Source organism: Athene cunicularia, assembly GCF_003259725.1.
Source record: "Athene cunicularia isolate RWA chromosome 4 unlocalized genomic scaffold, athCun1 chr4_part2, whole genome shotgun sequence".
Taxonomy (NCBI): Eukaryota; Metazoa; Chordata; class Aves; order Strigiformes; family Strigidae; genus Athene; species Athene cunicularia.
In genome coordinates, this window is record NW_020799099.1 from 10,577,719 (window position 1) to 10,599,784 (window position 22,066).

The following is a 22,066-nucleotide window of genomic DNA, read 5'->3' on the forward strand; positions in this document are numbered from 1 at the left end:
CTCTTTTGATGGTCAGCTGTAATACTCAAGTTTGGTCAGCTGTTTCCTGAGTAGGGATTGCCTACACCTTTTGGATCCCACTAAGTGTTGTTCAGGGAATGCCACAGAGCTCTACAACTGGGGCTTGGGGAGCAGCTAGTTAAGTGGTGGGCAGGAACAGATGTACTTGCATGTGCAGGTGAGGTTTAGAAACTGTGGGTTGGAGCTGCAGAAGCTGTCTGAGCCTGTGGAATAAAGTTCTTGAGTTAGTCCCTTCTCTGGTAAGTTAATACCTTCTTACGCTTCATCCCAGCTTGAAGCTGTAAAACTCTTCAGAAAAGTGTGTAACAAAAACAGTGTGGTACTATTGTTTGGTTTAGTAATTTCGAGCTAGGTTGGGCTTAGCAGCCTGTCTGGCTGGAGTGAGTCAAGCAGAACCTATCAAAACTGAGTTCATACAAGTGATTAGTTTAGTTCCTAAAGTTACTGTGATTCATTTGTGCTGATTGGCTGAATTAGGAGTGGGCTTAACCCACGTTTCCATGTATTTTTATTTTTTCTATGAGTCATTTAGAAGTACTACTGTCAGCTTTATTCCTGATTTTGGTTTTTTTTCTGTAACTTTTTTTTTTGCACTCTTGCTGAGGCAGTAAAAAAGAAATGAAAGTAAAGCAGGAGGTGTTTAATTGGTATAATGGACTCATTTGCTATTTTTGGGTTTTGCCCTGGAGAACAAAATGCCGCCTGTCCATAGATCAGTATTTTTCATACTGAATTCATTGAACCTTACAGCATGTAAAAGTGAACGTGTGAAATCAGAGTGGTGAAAAACTTGGTCTGTACTTATGCTGGTATCATTACAGGTTTCTCTCATTCACAAGTTTTTGGGTTTTTTTACCTGAATAGGAGCTGTGCCCCCTTACACTGTGGTAGAGTTAAGTCTTAAAGATAAAGACCTGGAGTAGGTTACAATAGAAAATGAATGTCAGTAGAGCCCTTGGTTTCTGTGATTACACCTCAGTAACTTTAATTATACTCAGGATATTTAAGTTACCTTTGCAGCACACCTTAGGCTCTAGACAGGCCAGCTTCTTCATACAGCAACTAATGTTTAAACTCCCTGAAGTTAATTGCTTGTCTCCAAAGTGAAATCTTTCATTCTTTCAGAGAGTGCCACAAGGTCAGTGTTGTTAATAATCTGAGTTTAATGAAAAAAAAAATAGTATTTAAAAAAAAAAAACCAACCCCAAAACATGGGATCCATTTGCAAAATGAAACTCCATACTGTACCAATGGGGCAGTCCCACATCATGTGTCTCGGCTGTGTTAAAGCAAGCCCTATAATTTCCCATTTTTTTCCTGGTGATAATCTGTATGGAAAGCAATGAGACAAAAGGATGACCTTACACTAAATAGAAGACAATCAATTCAAAATAACTTGGAATGAAACACATGCTTTCATAAGAAACACCATTTTGAGCTTTTCTCCAATGAAGTCACAGCAAAGGAACTACAGCACTTAACACCTAATGGGATCTACCTCTGTCTGCTGCCAAACATCTGTGTTCTTAACTACAACTCAGCTGCCAATTTCAGCCTACTTCCTGACGCTGCTCAGCAGTGCCTTACACAAAGAGCAAGGGTAAAGGGGGTGCAAGAAAGGTTGCCATCCTGTCCCCCAACTAAATGAAAAAAATCCCTGAGACATATGGTCTTGCATAAAATAACCACCAGAGAGAAGCCTGGTGCAGTGTCACGTTAGTGAGAATATTCTAATTACGTAATGTCTAAGCAGTCCCTCATTTGCAGTCATTGAGTAAACCAAATGTAGACAACAAAACTGTGGGTTATAAGAGATGCGTATTTTTAACAGCATCAGAACCTTTACTCCCAAATTACTAAAAACAACCCTAAACCCATTACTTATCAAGTAGTGTAGATAAGAATCAAGACAAACTGTTACTTTCTGTAACAGGAAAAAAAGTTGTTTTGGCTATTTTTTTTTTAATTAGTAAGGAAAACGTGGCTCAAAAACTTATCACAAAGGAAACACTAGATTTCATTTGGACTTGTTAGTGCTTAATTTTTAAGCAAGTTTTACAGCATCTCTTATGTAACAGAACTGATAGTCATGCAGGGATAGCTGACAAGTCAAATCCAAATCACAAGGCACATCCATGCTCACACAAACTGGAACCATGTCAGTTACACTGCTGGCTTATCAAGCTCTCTGTTCTCCAGGAGAACATTATATACTTTGTAATATGTCAGAGAATGTCAAATTAAGGGCTGCACAGCAGTGAAGGGTAGAGCAGAAAGGATTCTATTCCAGGCCATTGATTCCTTTTAACAACTACATGCAGTAATTCCCAAAACTATCTACTCAGTCTCAATCACATGGAAAACACAGCACAACGTTAGTTCTAAACCTTGCACCTTGTGCAGCTTGAATATTAGACCATCCAAGGGGATTGAAGAGGAGGGCTGATTTAATCGGAATAATTCTTTTAATGATAACTTGTTGCATTTCTTCTCCCCCCACCTCCTTAAATATTTAATAGTTCGTTTCCTGGATTCCCAGTGCATAAACTGAGCATATTTTCTTCCTACAGGAAATGATCCAATTAAGTTGATGTATAATTGATAATGAACTGTTTAAGCTGATTTTGCTCTTGGAAAATCTTAACAGCATGCAGTCAGTTGGCTGACCCTCCTCCCCTCATCTGCAGCTGAGGGACATCATTTAAGGAGAAAGGAGGGAGCAGACTAAGCGTCCTCAAAGTAAGAGAAACTAGGGAGGAATTTCAGCTCTAGTGAACTGAGCTGGCTCAGGGCAGAAGTATCAACTACTTCAAAATAATGTAGTTCCTGATTATTACTCAATAACCAAGTTGCTTGCGACTCGGCCACTGAGACAGAAGCAGCTTAGACAGAGTAGGCTCAGTAAACATTCACATTAGAGATATTGTGCATTTACCAGAATGTCTAACCTTGGAGCACTAACTGTTGCAGTTAAGTTTCCTGCTCTCCATTAATAGAAACTCTGCAGACCTGTCTTGTTGCCTTACAGCAGGTAACAGTGGGGGGTGTTGACTGACTCGTATGAGTTTAATAACTCATTACCATTTCGCTGCAAAAGCCAGGTCAGACCAAGGAAGTGCTGCTGATAGCATACCTAGTGCAGCTGTCAGATTTACAGAGAGAGGCTGGAGCACATTTTTCTGAAGTCACTTCAATCAGTTTGACAAACCTAAGGGCTAAAACTGTTCTTCACATAAAATAGCTCTTGCCCACCTCAACACTGCCACTTGATGGACTTTGTTCTTTTCCCACTTCTGACACCAACTCACTGTCCAACATGGGTCACTTACCGCTGCGCTGCTGCATTTACCTCAGCCCTGCTGACTTTTTTGTTAGACTGGAAAGCATACAGGTACAGGTCTGCTTTTCACTGAGTCTTGTCAACAGCCTATGTGACCCCTCTCTCTCCTGAGACAGTGGGGTACAAGTGTAGTTACAATGACTGTCACCACATTCAAGATGAGAAGTAACTAGTCAGGTATTGAGAGCTATTGAGTGTGCCACTGCCACGTACACTTTATGCAGTGATTCCCATTGGGCCCCACTGATCTGGCCGTTGCCAATCCATGTAACTTAAATGTAGGAATGCACTTCCATGCACAGTTTTTGATACACCAACTATCTAACGGAAATGGAAATCCCCTGGATGTTCAATAGATATCCTTCACTGTTGCACAAATGAATCTGAATGCTAGAGGGATTTTGCTGACTGTTCTTTACAACCAGAGCAGACTTCCCTCTATTATCAACAAGAGTTTTACTGGAAAGAATTTTTACCATTAGGGAGTAAGATTTTTATAGCACTATCTGCTTATTCTGCTTTAGCAAGAGTCTACCGCTTTAGCAGGAGTCTGCCACTGGGTACATTATGAATATATTTCTTTTAAAAACCCTGGATGCATTTAATACTTTATTCAATTTTACTGTTCCTAGGTACATTCATTTTGCTGATTCTAAGTAACTCCAGCCTTGGAGTTTACATCCTACAAACAGTGAGGTCTCCTCTCCCCAGGTTACCCTTTCACCAAGAGGTGGATTACTTGAGTAGCTACTGAGAAACCTCATCATGTAGGGTAAGGTACCACACAGCAAGCAGTGCTACTTTCAGTGCAGGCATTTTCTCAGAAAAAGAACTACCGATGTATGTATTATTCTATTCTTCCAAGAATCACTTCTTTCTGTTGTACTGTCCCTTTCCCCTCGCAGTTACACTGTTAGCTAACCTTCTCCCAGTTTTTGTTAATAAATTTGTGCCATGAGATCTGTAGAGCTGAACTGTGGAGTAGTCCAGGTAGAGCCGTGGGGGCTGTCCACAGGCGATTAGCAGTTTGCTCTACTGTGTCCTGTCTCTCCATACCTGTACTGATGTTCAAGACTTAGCGAAGTCTCTTACATTATTAAAATAGTATCTATGAATTTGCAACTTTTCTTGGACAAACTTACAACTTTATGCTAAGAGTTAGGGTTTTTTCCTGATGGGTTCAGCCATCTTGAAGACAATTTAGCTAGAATTTAAAATGTTCTATGTGATGCAACTGCTCAGCTTGTGTGTCTTGATCAATTTTTTTCGTGCAGTATGTTTAAGGGTGGTTTTCTCATATAAAATGAACCATTCAAAACTAAGCACCTTCCAAATGAACAAGCAAAATGAGAGCTTAACAATTCTATTTTTCTAATCCTTTTCAGGTAGAATTCTTAAGAAATTGTGTAACACTTAAAACAATTCTGGACTGAACTTCTTTTAAACTGACTACTTCCTCTTAACTTTTGCATCTATCAGTTCCTGTAGTCTTATCTGATAAGTTTCTGTGGGGTTTCTTAAGTACAAAATACATTTTAACTTCCTGTATTCAGTACTGCCAACTCATTTTAGTATAAAAATGTGTTAATCCTACTTAGAACTGTCATACACTCTAATAATGTTACTAAAGTGAGCTCTATTAATGTAACTTTTAAAGGCACAAGCCTTTAATTCTGCCTGCAGAGACAACCAGACAACTTTCACTCACAAATCAGTAGGACTTGTGTTTGCTTAAGCGAAAGGGGATGAAGGGATCTTCCACTGGTTTTGTTCTTCAGAACATGGCACATAAAAGCGATTCAGATTTGCTGAGCTGTGCAAACCACATGCACAGAAATGTGCTACAGAAGTGGGCAAAACATCAAAAAATTGCACAAAAAATTGGAAATAAAACATCATAACGATTTACAGTAGAGTGTTATGGCAACATTACAGAAAATTCAGCCTTATGAAAGATATTGTTTTGTCTAAAGACACTACATGTTTGATTTAAGTGGTAGCAGCAGCTTGGCTGCCAGCTCTTTAACTTAATTGCTTCTTCTCATTATTCCTCCATTCATCGTCTCATAAGTGATCAAACAGTTAATATGAGCAGTGTTCAGAATGGCAACATTTCCTGCTTCTATGAATACAAACATCATCTTCTCCCCTCCTAGTCAGGGAGTCCAATACTTGTTTTTGCATTATGGAGAAGAGTTTACCTGATGTCTGAGATATTATCAAAACTCTCTCAAGGCTATCAACCCCACAGTCTATAGTCACCTTGCAGAAACTGGTCCCTTAGGGAGATTGAGTCTGACTGAGCTATTTAATAAGCACAAAGTCTCCACAGTTTCTCCTGATGAAAGTGCTGGCTCAGGCCCACATCTGGTTAGATGCAAGTGAGGCACACTTGAGTTAGCTTGCTTACAGACTGCTTGCTTACAGCTCAGCACCCTTGTATCAAGACATGTGCTCTCATCAACACTCCCCCAAAGCCAGGTAGGAAGATGTTATGACAGATGGACTCAGATCTAACAATGTAAATTATAAATTCCCAAATGGTTCTTTATCAAATGGGTTTAAAAAAAGGAAACATAAATCATATATCCGTAAGGAAGGGAAAGAAGAATAGGTTTCATTTTCTTACATAGCACTGAACTGTCACATGGTGATATAAACTGTGCACTCTCAAACCCTTACACTTCACAATGCTATGGCTTGCTCATGAGGCCACGCTCCATGTAATTATCAGTCAAACTACATCAGTAAACTGTTCCTGATAGCATAATAACTTGCCTTCAGCATTTTTCTTTTAATCTCTAGACTTTTGCTTACATTTATTGACCCTGACAATGCTCTTTAGTTATTACTTTGTAAAGTTAGATATTGGCAATGCCAGAAGAGCTGGAAACTTCACGAAAGAGTCACCGCTTCAGTCTGCACAGTTTTGAATCAGTTGATATTAGTCAACAGAAACACAACACAGCATGGTGGTGCTTAAATCCTTACTCACTTCACTGGCATTTTATCTGAACTAAGAAGACGATCAAAAGGCAATGCAAACTTTCCAACATCTGACCTAGGTTTTCTCTAAATGCTATTCTCAACTATCTTGAATGTTAATCTCTGGCCATGATTACATGTATTTTGTTGATTTGTCCAAAGAAAATAAATTAGAATAACTCAGACTTCAAACAGCTTCAGAGCAGGTACTAACTGATAGTCTATGATAAAACTTTTTTTCCATCAACAAATTAACTGTTCAGCTCTCCTGGAATTTGCTACAAGTATAACAACGTTGCAGCCAAAAAATTTCACAGCTGAGTTCCATAGAGACAAAAGTAGTAGACGCTTTAAACAGCTCCGCTGATCAATACTACTAAACAGTTTTGTGTTGTAGTTTTTGCTTGAGGGTTTTAATTGCTGGGTCACTGCTGTTTCTGCAAAAAGTGTATTTTTTCTAAACAAGAAGTGTTCAACAATGTTCACTGTGCACAACTGCACCTTCAACATCACACTTTGAGCAATACTTCTGCATGTTTGTGATGTGGCTATTTAATTTTTGTCTGTTTTGAAATTAGCTTTCCCTTTTGTGTGAGTGTCTCTTTGAGCCTGCATTCTCTAGCTAACTTGCAAACTGAAATGGGTGTGTAATTGTGCATAAAAAGGAAAACTGTGACTATTTGATATTCAATTAGATCTTATCAATTTTATAACAGAATGAGAATGGTCCCAATTAAGTCAAAAGCCCTTCAAAGAAAGAAAACTGAGTTATAACTGCAGCACACCAAAAAAATCATAATACAGCTACCACACATGCATTTAAAAACATACACCCCAAAAAAAACCCAAAAAACCCAAAAATGCTATCTACTTCCATCCATGTGCTGTGGTAAAACAGGGACACTGGCATGGTATCATTCTCCCACTGCTTCCAACAAATACATTTAATGTCCTTACTAGAGAAAAGGAGACTGTCACGTGCTTTGACAGCTAAATGAAACTAGTTAGATTCAATGCTTTTCAGAAAGCTGTAAACAATACTCTAAAAGCTATCAGGAGCTATCAAATCACTAGCACTGTTTTTGTTTGACCCTTCATCCCAACAAATGAGACTGACACAAGTAAGGCTGAAGTCAGCTGATACGTTTCCTACCAGAAAGGCCTTCTCATGCCCCTTTATTTGTCAACAAAAACATTTTCCACCACCCCGACAGCCACGTTATAAGACTCTTTATGGACAGAAATATGCAGTAAGCCAAGTTTTGAAATGTCTATTCCAGCTGCAGTCTGTTAAATAAAACCCTGAACAATTCAGGAGTTCAGTCAGTTTAAAGGAGCAGACAACACATATAAGCTGCAGAACAGTGTACTTGAAGTTTGCTTTTTCTGTACCGTCCCTGTCCATGCTATTATACTAAAGCAAGGTGCTTCCATTACGTGTGTCTCTTCTTGCTCTACAGCTGTGATATGCACAAATATGGGATTTTCACACTCAGATTTTTCACCTGTGCCAGAAGAAGCTGGATCTTATCAGAAAGCCTCCCTCACTCTGTCCACAAAGAAATGAAGATGGTTGAAATCTTCTGAGAGGTATAAAACAGGCAGACTGGCACTGCTAACAGCCAGAGACTTCCCAAAAATACCTTGGCTGGGAACGGGGGATAATGAGACAACCTACAGGTTATGCCAATCTTCCGTCTGTTTGAATTACATACTCCTCAAGCTCAGCTCTTCAAGAATCTCAAGTGATCATACTACTGCTGTTTCCTCAAAGATCAAGAAGAGCAGAGAAACTTGACTCCTTGGAAGGGTCCAACATGCAGGTCAGTGACCCCTGTTGGAGGGGGAACTCCAAACACAAATGTCTTTAGTCCTTTATCTAGTTCTGTCTTGACATACACATTTTGAAATGCAGTATCCTTGGAAACTTAACATAATCAACTGGGGTTAAACATTCAGCTCTTACAAATAAGTCTATCACTAGTGGCTTCAATGTCACATCACTTCACACTAGCAGATTAACTGATTCTTGAAAGTCTTTAAAATGGCATAGAATGAGATTTTTAAAAAGAAGTACCACACGGGGTATACTGTCTTTTCAGAAAAATAAATGTCACTGCATGAAAAGGTTGATTATATCTCTTTAGAATGTGCAAGGAAGATTCTGAAATTACATTTATTTAAGCAACAGGAAGGAAAATAACTTGTTTCATTATGACATTAACTTCCACAAAAAACACACTATTCAAGGGAAGTGATAAATTCATGACGGCATAATATCCTGTGTGTGAGTAGTATCATCTTTACTAAAAAAAACAAAGGAAAGGAAAATGAATTATAGTGGGATTTCTCTCAGAAAAAGGATTTAATTATTGGATTTGACTTGACTTTTGACTGTAAGCTTTTTTCCATTGTGCTGCCTACATGCAGCAGCAGCACTGTTAACCTTGCGTAAAACACACAGCCTTCAGTTTAAGATGAGGCTAATAAATTGGGTCCCCACAACCAAAGGTGTCTTCTTGACACACAGTTGAAATACTGTCAAGCCACTGATCACAACCAAAATATTCCTCTTGTTTTGATTCCTTCTTGCAAATCAGAGTCATCAGTTGAATGGCCTCATCTCACTGATGGGAGTTTCTCAAGGAACTGAAAGTCTTATCACTTAGCAGGAAAACAAGTGATTAAATCAAGGCTAGAGTATGTATTTAGAATGCTTCTCTGTATGAGAAGATTTGGGCAATTCCTAAATTGCACTAATTCCTAATGATTTTAACCAGTTGTTTTCAACTCTCCTGGAGTAACAGTCTCATTTTTTTTCAGACTAAACCTATAGCAGCCATTCCTCGATACATCCCCCTCACACTTGTATGCAGCCCTCAAACTCCGTACGAAGTCTGAGCATGAATAATTGCAGGAGTGGCAGGCAGTGTTAATTTACAGAACTGCATCTCTAAGATAAGGCAGAGAAAACTTAATATATTGCAACTACTGGTTTAGGAACCAATTCTGCCTAGAAAAGTAAGTGGGACTGGAGAGTATGCTGTAATTTTGAGGAAATGTTAAGATTATTGCCTGATACTCACAGAATTGATTATCCCCTTAAGTGCTTGGAATCCTCCAGTGACAGGGAAGACTTGCTCTTTTGTGTCAGCAATTTTTTCAAGCTTTGGAGAGAAAATGCATGCAAACACATCAATCATTTGGCAAACTAAATTCATCACACTGCTTTTCACCCTTAAAATGTAAATGGATGTCTAAAAACTATTCCCATCAACTCTGCAAAGAGAAGGAAAATTTTGAGTTTCCTCACAGCTAACTATGACTTTTCTAAATGGGAGGACTTATTACAACCCACTTCAGCTAACAAAATAGTATAATGGCTAGCCATCACATCAAACCACCACACTAAAGAAGCCTTTTAGGGCCTGTATCTTGGCAGCGGTTTTGTAACTCTTTCCAGAATTACCTTCTCTGTTTGCTCTGCCTTCTATTAAAACACCTTTCTATGCACCTTCTATAGTAAAGTGTCTTTTGTATACTTCTCCACTACAGTCACGTTCAAGAGTAGCTACGACATTCATTAGGGCATAGAAACTCCAGAAGAGCTTTCAGTTAATGAAGGACATGGATCCTTCTTTCTTTTTCTCATCCCAAGGCTGTTATATACATTGTTTGAAGATTGTCTATAGCTACCCTGTTCATATGACCTGTAGCCTAATCTGGTGGCCATCTTAATGAAAGTGGTTTTGCCTGCATCCTTTCTTGCTGGCAGCTACCAGTTAGCAAGGGTATTTCCGACAGGTCTTCTCAGCAATGAAAGTCATGCCCACACATTCTATTTATGTCTGTGTACACATCTGGGTATCTGCTTCCTGAACCAGAGAAGACATTATTATACTGCTTCATGTAAGTCAAATTCATTTCTATATTACTTAACATTAACTGTATAAAACCCCATGACAAGGCACTGCCTAGTAATCTAAAATAGTAACATCTTTACCTGTTCTTGTACAAAATCAAGTACGCCAACACAGTAAACTCTAGCTCCCAGCTCTCTGGATTTCTTTGCCTGCCCAGAATAGAACAGATGAATAAGCATTTTTTTATTCAACATGCAGCACCCAAACTCTTCAGAATATAACATGCATTTTCACCTAGTGCTCACCTCCTTCTCTGCATACAAGGGAATCTGACCATCAAGCTTGCCATCTGTCAATGCAATGATGATACTAGAAAACCTTGAGGCTCTTTGCTCTGCAATTTGCACGTTGGCCTGAAAACAAAAAATATTTATCTAGCTTAAAATTACACTTGAACTTTCAACAAAGATGCATCTTCTAAGATAAGATAGCATCTGACACAATGCGCAGCCTCATCTTCAAACCCATCTCTCATGACAACCCTTTGCCTCCCTTTAACTCACTACTAACAAGGAAATTATTCATCAGTATTTTCCAGTCACCAGTGAGCCCATTTCCAAAGTGCTGGGGTTACTAACTGATCAACCCTTGGAAACACTTGATTTTTTTCAGGACAGATACTCTGCATTGTGAAGTTCACTTCTCTTTAGATCTATCATAAGGTTTCCTTTGCTACCCCACAAGATTTCAAATGCCAGTCAGTAGGTCCCAAGATAAAAAAAGAATGGCTTAAAACTAAATTCTTCATTTAAACGGCAAAAACCCTCTGCTTATCCAGCTTTTCAGCTCACAGATCACAATTACAAACTTGGTTCCATAGGCATAAAGGAAGAAACTGAGTTTCTATCCATAACAGCAATAGCAAGACCCTCACCTTCAGGGCCTGAGTCTTTCAACAAAATTGCAAAGTATGCTTTAACTATGTCTCAAAAAACATAACCAGTTGGGAACACCATAATTAAGACAGTACAAAATTAAGACCATGAAAATACTGATCTCTGCTGTAAACTCTCCATAAGCACGTGCTCTAGAAGGCACTGTTAAGACTCACAGTCCTACAAAGCTGTGTGTGACTATTTACCATGTAATTGGTATGCTGTGTTAGCTGTTAAATTCACGACAAAGAACCACTCTCTACTGTGAAGGATCAAGTCAAAGAAATTCCATATGGCAATTTTCTGTGATGGCTAATCTTCTGCATGGGATTTGCATAGTATCTGGACAATCTTGGGACCACTTAGGAAACCAGAAAGATTCAAGTGCAACAGACTGAGGCATACAACCAAACCATTTACGTTACAGGTTGTTGCTGCTGTTATCCAGAGGGTGAGTATGGAGAATATTTTGATTGCAAGAAGATGACTAAAACCTACCTGTTTTAATCCTTCATGTATGTATGTGTCACCTGCTGGTTTTACCTCCTCCAAATCTTTAAGACCTTTCTTGATTTTCTCTCTGAAAAGAAAACGGTAAAAGACTGTTAGCATGATTTGAAGTGGGGAAAAGGGTTAGTTTATTGATGGAAAAATTAGTATTTGTCATAAAGGAGATCTGAAATTAAAATCTGTAAAATATAACTTTTAGCTGAGGTACCATGTGGAGGCAGATTTTGTATTCACAACGGAAGCAGCATTGTGGTAACAGATATTTTAGACCTAAATATCACAGTATGCCTCAGTGTGTCACAAGAGCTAGAATCAAGTGAAATGTTTCAGACAGAGCAGATATTGCAAAGAAGTGGCAAAGCCTCAGCATTAAACAGCCCAGCTGAAATTCTGTTACATTAAGTCTACTTTAGTCAATTAAAATAACTTCACTTCCAACACCACTGCAATTTAGAAAGAAATTCTCTAAAACAGCAGTTCTATCTCTAGAGAAATTTTCCAGGTCAATATGCAAGTATTTAATGGGGTAGGACACAATTACAATCATTAAAATCTTCTCCCCTAAAAAATAAGTATCGATGCGCAAACAGCATTTGCAAGACACCTCTTGCATCCAAGGAAAGGGACTAGTATTAAGGATAGATTTTTAAATTTTCAGCTGTCACTACCTTTCTGTGTGACCTCTGACAAGTCCTCACACTTACACAGTTTACTTATATTTAACAGGAGGATAAGGTTGAGCTGTGATTTCTCATGGGCCTTTAAATACATCCATCTTTGACTGTGAGATGCTCACTAAACTATGATGATAAGACTGGAGAAGCTGGTAGGTAGCACAAAAGAAATTATTTCCAGTTAAATCAGTATGAGTGGGGAAAAAAAGGCATAGAGACTTTACTGAAAGAATCAAATCCGGAAATTTTTAATTCCTGTGCAAGCAAAGTTCCAGTGAAGGCCACAGAAAGTTGTGCTAGGAAAGGACAAGTGAAAACTAAGTAGGGACAAAATTTGGGCCACAATATATAGAACACTACAACAAACATAGGTGACAAAAGAGGAAACCAGCAGGGGTGAGGAGATGGAAGGAAAATACATTGCAGGATGCGCAAAAGCTTTCCTTAGGGCAAACAAAATGAGAAAGAATGCATATGCCGCTCTGCCTGAATGCCACCCACTAGTCATTTGTTCCACTGATGGGCTTCCTCTATGTTTAGAAGCTCTGTTCCAAAGTACAATCCATAGCTGTAATAAACTCCCAATCACAGGATCAACTGATACAATTGGGGCGGGGGGAGGGGGGGCGAGAGAGAAATGTGGCATTGAATATATGGAAGAGAACAAGTTATGTAAGATAATTCAATCTGTTTGATCCAAATATTTTACATTCAGCATCTATAGAAACAACTTGAAACTGATTATGTATGAACGCAGATTATAAACCACATACTTATTGCTTGCCAGAAATGAGTGGCAGCACATCACAGGCGTTAGTGTTCTGCTGCCAAGAAACAAGCAGCAACTGAAGTCCCAGTTTTCTGAAACAGATTTCATTTTGCAAAAATAGCTTTTGTACAATCGGTTCAGTTTTATTTATCTAAAATGTCTTGTGACCCGGTCACAAAGAAATCTCTGGTGTTTCCAGGCCTGATTACAAGGGGTTCCAGGAAGATCTTTGGCAGCAGGAGCTTTTTTAGCTGCATTTAATCAGTCACCATCTCTTTCCCTCGGGGCACATCTGTATTAGACAGGCCCAGTCAGATGTGAACAAGCTCCACCCATGCTCCAACTCGGTCAGGTATGAGCGAGTCCTGGTCTGGATGTAACAAAGCCAATGTGCATGCAGGACTTGGGGACACAGTAAACGAGCCCCATCAGGTAACAGGAGAGGTAAGTTCAATCATGCTAAAACTCACACCCAACCAATTTGGAGGGTGGGCACAGAAGCTTGTGTCTGCATGAATCATTCTGACAATAGGACACTCTTCAGTCAACCAGCCCTTATACTCTGAAGCCCTCATTCCCATTCTTCAGTGCTCTCAGAACTCTCCTATCTCTAGTTTCTGCAAACAGTTTTTTATAGCCACAAAAATTCACAGAGAAGATCTGGTTTTAAAACTAATCAGTACTGAATTAACAGAGCTACAACCTCAGTCCGGGTGTCTGGACACTACCGCCGTACATTTCAGTAACAGTGATAAAGGCTGAAGGGCCATGGGCTTCATGGTTTAAGGCAGACAAGGAAGGAAGGTGGAAAAAGCAAAACAAAATCAGCAACTTACAGCCTGTCTGTGTTTGTGCTGAATGAGTACAAATTTAATATCTTTTCCCCATTCAGCATATGTGCTGCATCACATCTCTGTTTTTTTAGAAAAGGCACATCTAATTTTTAATAGCTACCCTGTCTGTTCTCTCTTTTAAGCTTTATAACTGCTTCAGATTAATTCTTCCAGCAGCAGCCAGACAAACACAACTATGGCTACAAGCTCTCCATCATTTTGCTCTGTGGGTTCGTCTTAGCTAGTCTGTGAACACGGGCTGCAGGTGTAATTCCAGCCCGGCTGAGGTCAGGAGAGGAGCTTGCACCAGCATTAGACACCTCAGCTGCAGAGGGCTTGTTTGCTCTGAGGGAGGCTGTGCCAACTCTGCTGTGAGGCATACGGGCCCATCTACAAGTACTGCTCCCTGCACAGGCCAAAGTCTACACCGAGCTTGTCTTGTACTTTTAGTGCCTCCCCAAAGCAGAGCGCTACAAAACTAAATCTAGAATTGAAGAGAGATCGTTAAGTAAAGAGGTATTACAAAGCAGTCCAGCTTTGCAAACTACTAAAAAAAAATCAATTTAACATAAATTAAAATGTAGCAACCTCTCCTTACCTGAGCATGCTCCACAATTCAGATTTACTTAGAGGTCTAAAGGTAACTTGGCCTTTCCTAGTTCAAATTATGCTGAGGCAACTATCACCAGTTTGCAGGAGAGGCTTCTCTGCATAAACTCTGTTGCACCAAGCTTTTATTTAGGCAACTCAACAGATACTGTTTTCATCACTGTTTAAGTATTATCTCTTGTTTTAAGTAAGCTAATTGACACAATGCTAAAAACAGTGTTGTCAGTGGCCAAGTGGTCAGGCTATTGATGTTAAGAATATTGATGTTAAGATGCCTTGTTTCCTTGCATAGACAGGGCCACAGCCAGCACTTGCTGGCAGTGTAAGACAGGTAATCCTTCTACTGCAGCAGGATGTAGATCACACCCCGCCTTTGAGAGGTCCAACAGTAAAGCTACAGACCAGTTACAAGCCACCTTAGTTTATCAGACACAACACTGTCTTTAACAGAAAGGGACAATCATTTGCCTTAAAGGAAACAGATATATCTTCAACATGTACAAAGAAAGGCTTACACTTGCTAGAAAGCAAAGCATTCTTGAGGACTGAATCTTGAAAACTATTCAAATCCCTGCTTTAGGGAGAAAATTTTGTGCTTGTACATTAGTGCTGTGGAAGTTAAAAATCAGCTGCAATTGCCACATAAGCTTCAGGCTGTGCTGATTCAGTTGGACAAGGGACTAGTCTTGTATGAACCATTAATATCTATGCACTTTCAAATAGTGGTGTTCTTAGTTCTTCTGGATGGGGGACAGTATCTTATATTCCTTTTCCATGTTGCATTCTACCTACTGAAGTGCTGGACTCTTGAATCATTTTTCAGTGTGTTGAGAGTATGAGCGCTGATAGGGAAACTGTGACTTCCAATGAGCACGTATTTGTTGTCAGGAATGAGGCTATGTGCCTGTGAAGCAACATACTTCACCTCTAACAAATAAAGGCAAACAAAATGGGTACTTTGTTTTTGCTGCTAAGAAGGTAGTAAGAGGAAAACACATAAACTTGTTAGTGAAACAAAGGAGGGGAAAAAAACTGTCCTTTAACAAAAACAGGGATGGTTACATCCCTGACGAACAGCGTCACACTGGTGAAAGTAAATCCTGCACATCAGTCTCCACAGATGCATCACTTGGAGGAGATTTTTGCTTTCTACACCTCTCAAATACTACAGAAGGCTTGGTACAATTATAATAATTATTCTGCTTAAAACTTTAGGCCTCCTGCATGGGCTCCAGATGGAAAACATGTAAGTGGCTGACTTTGCTGTACTTTATACACTCAGCAGAACATGCTCTCTGCAGATGGCTCTATTTTGGCACGCTTCTTGAACCAAAACTAGGGTTAGCTCATGTGACCAAGGCTCAAAACACATAAATGTCTTGCTAGATTACATGTCTGTGCAAGAAAGGAATAGTCAATGCTCCACCAGACTATGGACAAGCACAGTAAGGTACATGTCCCAGGTAATTCAGTGTCCTATTTTTAATAAATATAGTCTTCCTTTAGCTTCAACAGGAGTTTAACCTAACCAGAGTCAGCAGAGCTAGTCCTGGCCGTAGACATTGGTCAAATCCTGCAGAAGCAGTTTACAGAAATCTGAAACTCTGCTGGTCAGCAAACTTTGGCCAAAAGAAAACACAGGCGACACTGTGCCATATGGATGATATTCATAAGTGTATCCACTTTTCTAAACTACTTGTATTTCAAAACTAGAGGCAAAACTGAGGCCCAAACATGAATAAACAGATCTTTGTTTACCACCTAGCGTACAGTTTCCAGCTAAATCACACAGGGAAAACATGTATCTCTAAAATGGGATATAACTATTGTGAGAAGTCTTTTCCATCTGAGTGTTATTTTTATCCTATGTATTTACTATAGCATTGTGTGTACTGTGGTTAACAGTGACTTCTGTTTCCAGATTTAGTCACATAGCAGTGTTCATAGTCACAAAATATTTAATCATCTGAGGGCTTCGGCACTATGGTGTGGGTTTCTTTATATCCACAGCTTTATTATGCAGTAAAAACCAGTAAGAACTTTATGCAAACAATCAGAAGCCTAAGGCTTTCAAAACAAAAAAGACTTCCCTACTTTGAACTAACGGCTGAGAATGAATTGTGGTTTCCTGATGTTTGCAAATTAGCAAGTAAGTGAAGGGAAAAACATCCCTGCAAGTCCAAAATGCACATAAAAAAAACCCAAGGCCATAATATCCCATAATCACACACACATCCCCAAAACTGCACTGTACTTGGCATCCTCATCTTCTGTTTGGAATGATGGGATTTAAGATATTCTATGTTGTTTTCCTCTGTTGACTTCTTTAATATTTAAAAAGACAGCTGCTCCAACTGTATCTACCCATTCTTACCTATGTACATATGGTCACAGTTACTAATGTCTGCTTCTTCATTCTCCCTGTAATCCCTCCTAAAACAATAAGGGTAGCAATTTCCTTTCCCCTACCACATTCACAAAAGCATCAGCAAACCTTACATTAAAGAAAAGTCACACAAAGGAACTCGCTAGAACTCAAGAAGGTTCTTCCCAAGCTTTAAACGACGATTCCGAGAAAAACAGGGTTCTTTCCATGGCTTAAAGTGCCACCCACAAGCAATGAAAAAGGCACTTGTGTTTCTGTGGCGGGGTTCCAGAGTTCTGCCCAAGCCTTCCAAGTGGTCTGTATGCTATCAGTGCTGCCTCTCTGTGCTTGATAAGGAATAGGCCACTGACAGGGATTAAGAGCCTATTGAAATCAAGAGAAAGGATCTCATTGACTTCAGCAGTCCTCAGAACTTAAGTGTCCTCTCCTGACCTCTCTCAAGCCATCTGGAAAAATGGCTTATAACCTTGGCTTATAACCTTGTCTCACCCCGCAGAGAGCAGATCCAAGTGCGGGTGGGGGGAAGTGAAAACTTGGCTCTTCTCAAGTCAGACCACTTTTCTTAAATGCTAAAACAGGAGGGGCTTAGAACTGGGTCTTTGGACACCCTGTTTCTAGGATGTCAGACATTTCTGAAGCCTGATTTGTCTGTGGCCAATGACAGGTCTGTTCAGTAAATCTTGCACTTGCTATTATGTATTATTTAAAACAAAACAAAACAAAAACCCACACAGTAAACTAATTGACTATGGCAGACCACATTTTGTATTGACTCTACTAAAGGGAGCAGAAAGGAAGGACTACCTCACTTCCACACTGCCATGGTTCATTAAACTGATTCCTAAACAGTTCCACATGTTCAAAATCCAAGAAGCTGTGCACTGTGGTTAGCTTCTGGAGAGAAGGAAGTGAGAGAGAGAGGGGAGGTCATGTTGTTTTTGACAAGGCTGAAAGGATACTGAGGGACTCTGACAACAGTGCAACTGTCCTCTGCTGAAAGCACTGATTCCACAATATCATTTTCCTTTTGTTGTGATTTCAGTAGTTTATTTTGCAACAGTCTTTTCTCTACCTGGCTTTGTCCTTCTGTTTCCTCCCACCTATCCTTGTCCTAGCTGCTAATCCTTCTTTGCTTGAGAAATCAGTGAGTAGCTTTGAATTCCATTGCCTTTGAAAACATCAACTGAAAGGAAGAGTTCAGGCACATCCATACATCATCACAGAGCCACAAAGACCTCACACCTTTCAGGTGGCACTAACTCCACTGTCTAAAACCGATTTTGAAGTCGTGACTTGAAAATACAAAATTAAATACCTACCTTGTATGAGATAATGGAAAACATTATTTTACTATTATATGCTTTACCTAGACAGAAAAAAATACTGAAGACTTATCTACAGACATTGCTTTACAAAAGTAAAAGAATAATTTCTCCTGCTGTGCCAAGGAAGATGCAGAGTCATGCAGAATGAAAACATTACTTGTAGTTATTCTGCAAAGCAGTGGCAGAGCTCACATCAAGAATTTATTTCCCATTCTTCTTCCTTTTTCACTAGGCTATCCATTGATATGTTCACAAAATTAAATCCAGCTCTGCACAGAGGCTTCATGACTGGCCACCACTTAAAGGTATCAGTTATTGTTCAGTATCTGTTACTGTTCCCCTGATTTAATAAGAGCCCTCGGCAGGGAGGAGGGAGAGGGAGAATTAAAAAGGCAGTGCACTAACCTGTCTCCAGTTAATGGCATAATGATGTGTGCCTGGGTGGAAAACACGATGAACGATAATCTCATCTTCGGGCTTTTAAAAAAGGGAAAGAGGAAAAAAAAATACATTTTAGACAAATGAAGAGAAATGTACAGATGTACAGCATTTCATTCACTTATTCGTGCTTCATTGTTATCATCTTTATCCTCCAACTTCCAAAGAACATACTTTTGAACTACAAACCCAGAATGAAAGAGGAATTGAAAGGATTTCTGCCCATCCACTCTTTACCCAGATGCTTTGAGATCGAAGTAGCAGAATTATTATTGTTTTTGACTGACTAGACTTCAGATCTAGAAATGCTAAGCTTAACAGTGAAGATGTCATTGCTACCCAACTGAAAGTGAACTTCATAGGTTGTGACCTACCAGCATACAGAAGATAACACATCCTTTTATATTTTCATGATCCCTGGTGTCAGGGATATAGACTCAGGGTGCACTCTACTCTGGCTGCAGGGTATTAAACATGGATACATTCAAAAGTCAGTTTCCCCTTTTTAAAGGTTGATCCTGATACAATATAAAGTTCAAACTGGTATTCAGCTATCAGTGGAAAATGCGTAAGAACTGATGCTCTGGAAGCCCAAGACAGTAACTTTCCTAAGGTAAGTTGTAATGACTTCTCTCCTACCTGCTTTTAATTTTTATTCATGACAATTTCAATATATTCAGTAATTTTATTAATTCACTGTATATGTGTATCAGCTTTAATTAATCAGGTTCATGTTAGTAAAAATGTAACACTTGTAAAGATGAATGATCATAACTTTTCAGTTCACTTCTGTCAATGATGCAACTTGAAATTATTGACATCATGGAAATACAAGTACTGGGCAAGTCTTTTCACAGAACTGCAGGGATCTTTGATTTAAGATCCAGTCTTGCAGTCTATCTGTTAAGGCTCTGAATACAAAAATCTGAGATGATACTAAATTATAACCTAAACCACGGTATTATAAATCTTCTTAGTTGCCACAAGTAGTTGCCAAACAAAAACCAAGCAGTAGCAATCCCCATCTCTAGTAATTATATCACTGCCTAGTCCAAGTAACGTGAGGCTTCCCTATTTGAAATGCAACTCTCTGTGTGTCATAACTTCAAAGTTATGATTTAGCTGGCTTGTCTGTAGGACAACCACAAAACTGTGCTCTTCACAAGACATCCTGTTTCTGTTCCACTCTCTGAGCCCTCAGACAGTGTGACGATGGAGGAGTGAGCACACCCATTAGACCTGGTAGCCCTGCCAGGCACAGGCATTTCAGAACTGAGACAATCAGCATGCAGTGCTACTACTGCAAACATGCACATCACAAACTGGAGAGCATATGCACCACCACAAACTAATTCTTCAGGTGAGGACTGAAGGAAACAGCTACTACTTGGGGTTTTGCCTTCTTCCCATAGCTACTCTTTTCAGTTTAGGAAAGGGAAAGGTTGAATGGCCCCATGCCCTCTTCTGAAAGTGTACTAAGGGCTAATGGCAAGACAAAGCCTCATCATCCTTCAGAGGCAGGCACTCCAGCCCCATCAGGGAAACATGCGGGCAGAGGCACTGTCCAGGCTCCCACAAGAGCCTAACCACCGTCACGCCATGAAGGGTTCGTGCCACATAAGGCCGAGTGATCAGCACCCAGACACCGAGCGAGATGCTCATAGGTTGGACTGTCTGGCTCTGCACCATAACTGATCCTCCTTGGGTGTGAAAGATCAGCAGAGTAGCTTGCCAACTCAATAGCTTTATTTCAGATAATGCAGCCAGACCACTACACAACAACTACTGCAAAAGGGAGCGTCATTTGGCTGTAAAAGATAAAGAACTGAAAGATTTACACTGAATGAGCACCACCCTTACAGTGGGGGCAAATGTATTTTTTTACCACTCACTGAAAAGAAGTGCTGCTTCAGAATCCTCAGACTCTTTTTATTATTCTAGAGTTTAAAAAGTAACTTTCAAAAGCTTGTGTCACCCACTTGGTTAACAGAAGATTTGCTTTTACAAAACAATGTAAGCAATATTTAATTATGCAAGCCTAACTGTATCACTTTATTAGCAAGCCAAGATTACAACTGCCCACTGCATTTCATCTTCTTTAGCAAAAACTACCATAACACCTATGTCTGTGTCTTTGTGGGGTTTCCTTTGTTTTATTCTGGTTTTGGTTTGGGTCTTTTTTAAAGCAAAATGATGCATCACAGAATTCTCAGCTGTCTGTACAGAGTACGGTTAGCCAGTATTTACAACAGCCGTTTCTGTGGCAGCAACACTTGCCAGACAATACTACTAGCCAGTTACAAAGTTGATTACATACACGGACAACAAATACGCTGTTAACATGTCACAAACATCCTGTACATTTGAGCTTGAAAGATACTCCCTTCCTTCTGACTTGCACCATATATTTACATGGATGTAGACAAGCATCAGATTGCCTTCTTCATACAGATCTATAAAAGCAATACACAAGTACTCCATCAGAAATGAGGCATGTGGCTTATGGAAAAAAAAGTTTAAAAAAATCATCAAACTACATCTGAGAGTAATTTTAGAGATTAAGTATTTAAAGATGCATATTACCACCTTTTTACGGCGCTCCAAACATGACAAAATGAAGTTACAGTTTTCAACAGTTTCCAGCAACGTGGACACTGAAAGCCAAAGTTTTAACATGTGTGTGAAACGTATCTACCCAGCTTATAAAAGCATAGGGGTTTTTTTCAACATATCCCAGTATTATAGATGTCAGAAGGAGCAAAACACACCTCACAAATCTTTCCGTCAGTTGATTTACAAAATCAAATATTTCATGCCAGTTCTGTGCTACACTCCCAGATCTGAAAAGAAAACAAAAGCACATTAGTAGGCCTTATTTAAGGAAACCAGACAAGGAAAGGTGACAGTTTCAGTGAGATATTAGGCAATACAAGACCATTTGCTTTTCTAATTATTTCAAGTTACCACCAACCCCGGCTCAGGGTGGTACTTGCATGTGATTTTTTTGTCACAATTTGCCGACCTAGAGCATGGCAAAATGTATAGATTAAACAGCACCCCGTAGTGAAAAAATACATAAACAATCTCGCCGTGAGGCCCAGCAGCACCGGTTGCTCTACCCAAGCGAAGCCCTTGCTCCCCCCGCAAACGCAGGGCGTGCTGATGGCGATCTGTTATGTACAAAACTTCACGACAAAAACATGATCACCAACAGCTGTTGAGGGGGAGGGGTGGCAGATGCTGCCGGTCGCTCGGGCTGCCTCGAAAATGTCCACCCGTGTACTTTCGGTCAGCAAATGTACCTTCGCTAAAATCCTCTTTCCTCAGAACTTCACAACGTCCACGGACACCGGAGGCGGGTGTCAAACGCACCGCGAC

General features: G+C 39.7%; 1 protein-coding gene across 1 annotated transcript in view; it reads right to left on the reverse strand.

Annotated features, from left to right (window-relative positions):
* The window catches only part of ANTXR2 (ANTXR cell adhesion molecule 2), a 119,023-nt gene extending 97,495 nt beyond the window's left edge, over positions 1 to 21,528 (reverse strand). Inside the window, exons 1-6 of the mRNA XM_026848077.1 lie at positions 21,457 to 21,528; positions 18,656 to 18,727; positions 11,643 to 11,724; positions 10,515 to 10,622; positions 10,350 to 10,418; positions 9,433 to 9,513 (exon numbers count right to left, since the gene is read on the reverse strand). Of these exons, the coding sequence (XP_026703878.1) occupies positions 9,433 to 9,513; positions 10,350 to 10,418; positions 10,515 to 10,622; positions 11,643 to 11,724; positions 18,656 to 18,720 (405 nt within the window). The 5' untranslated portion in view covers positions 18,721 to 18,727; positions 21,457 to 21,528. The remainder of the gene's footprint in view (positions 1 to 9,432; positions 9,514 to 10,349; positions 10,419 to 10,514; positions 10,623 to 11,642; positions 11,725 to 18,655; positions 18,728 to 21,456) is intronic.
* Between the last annotated feature and the right edge of the window lie 538 nt (positions 21,529 to 22,066).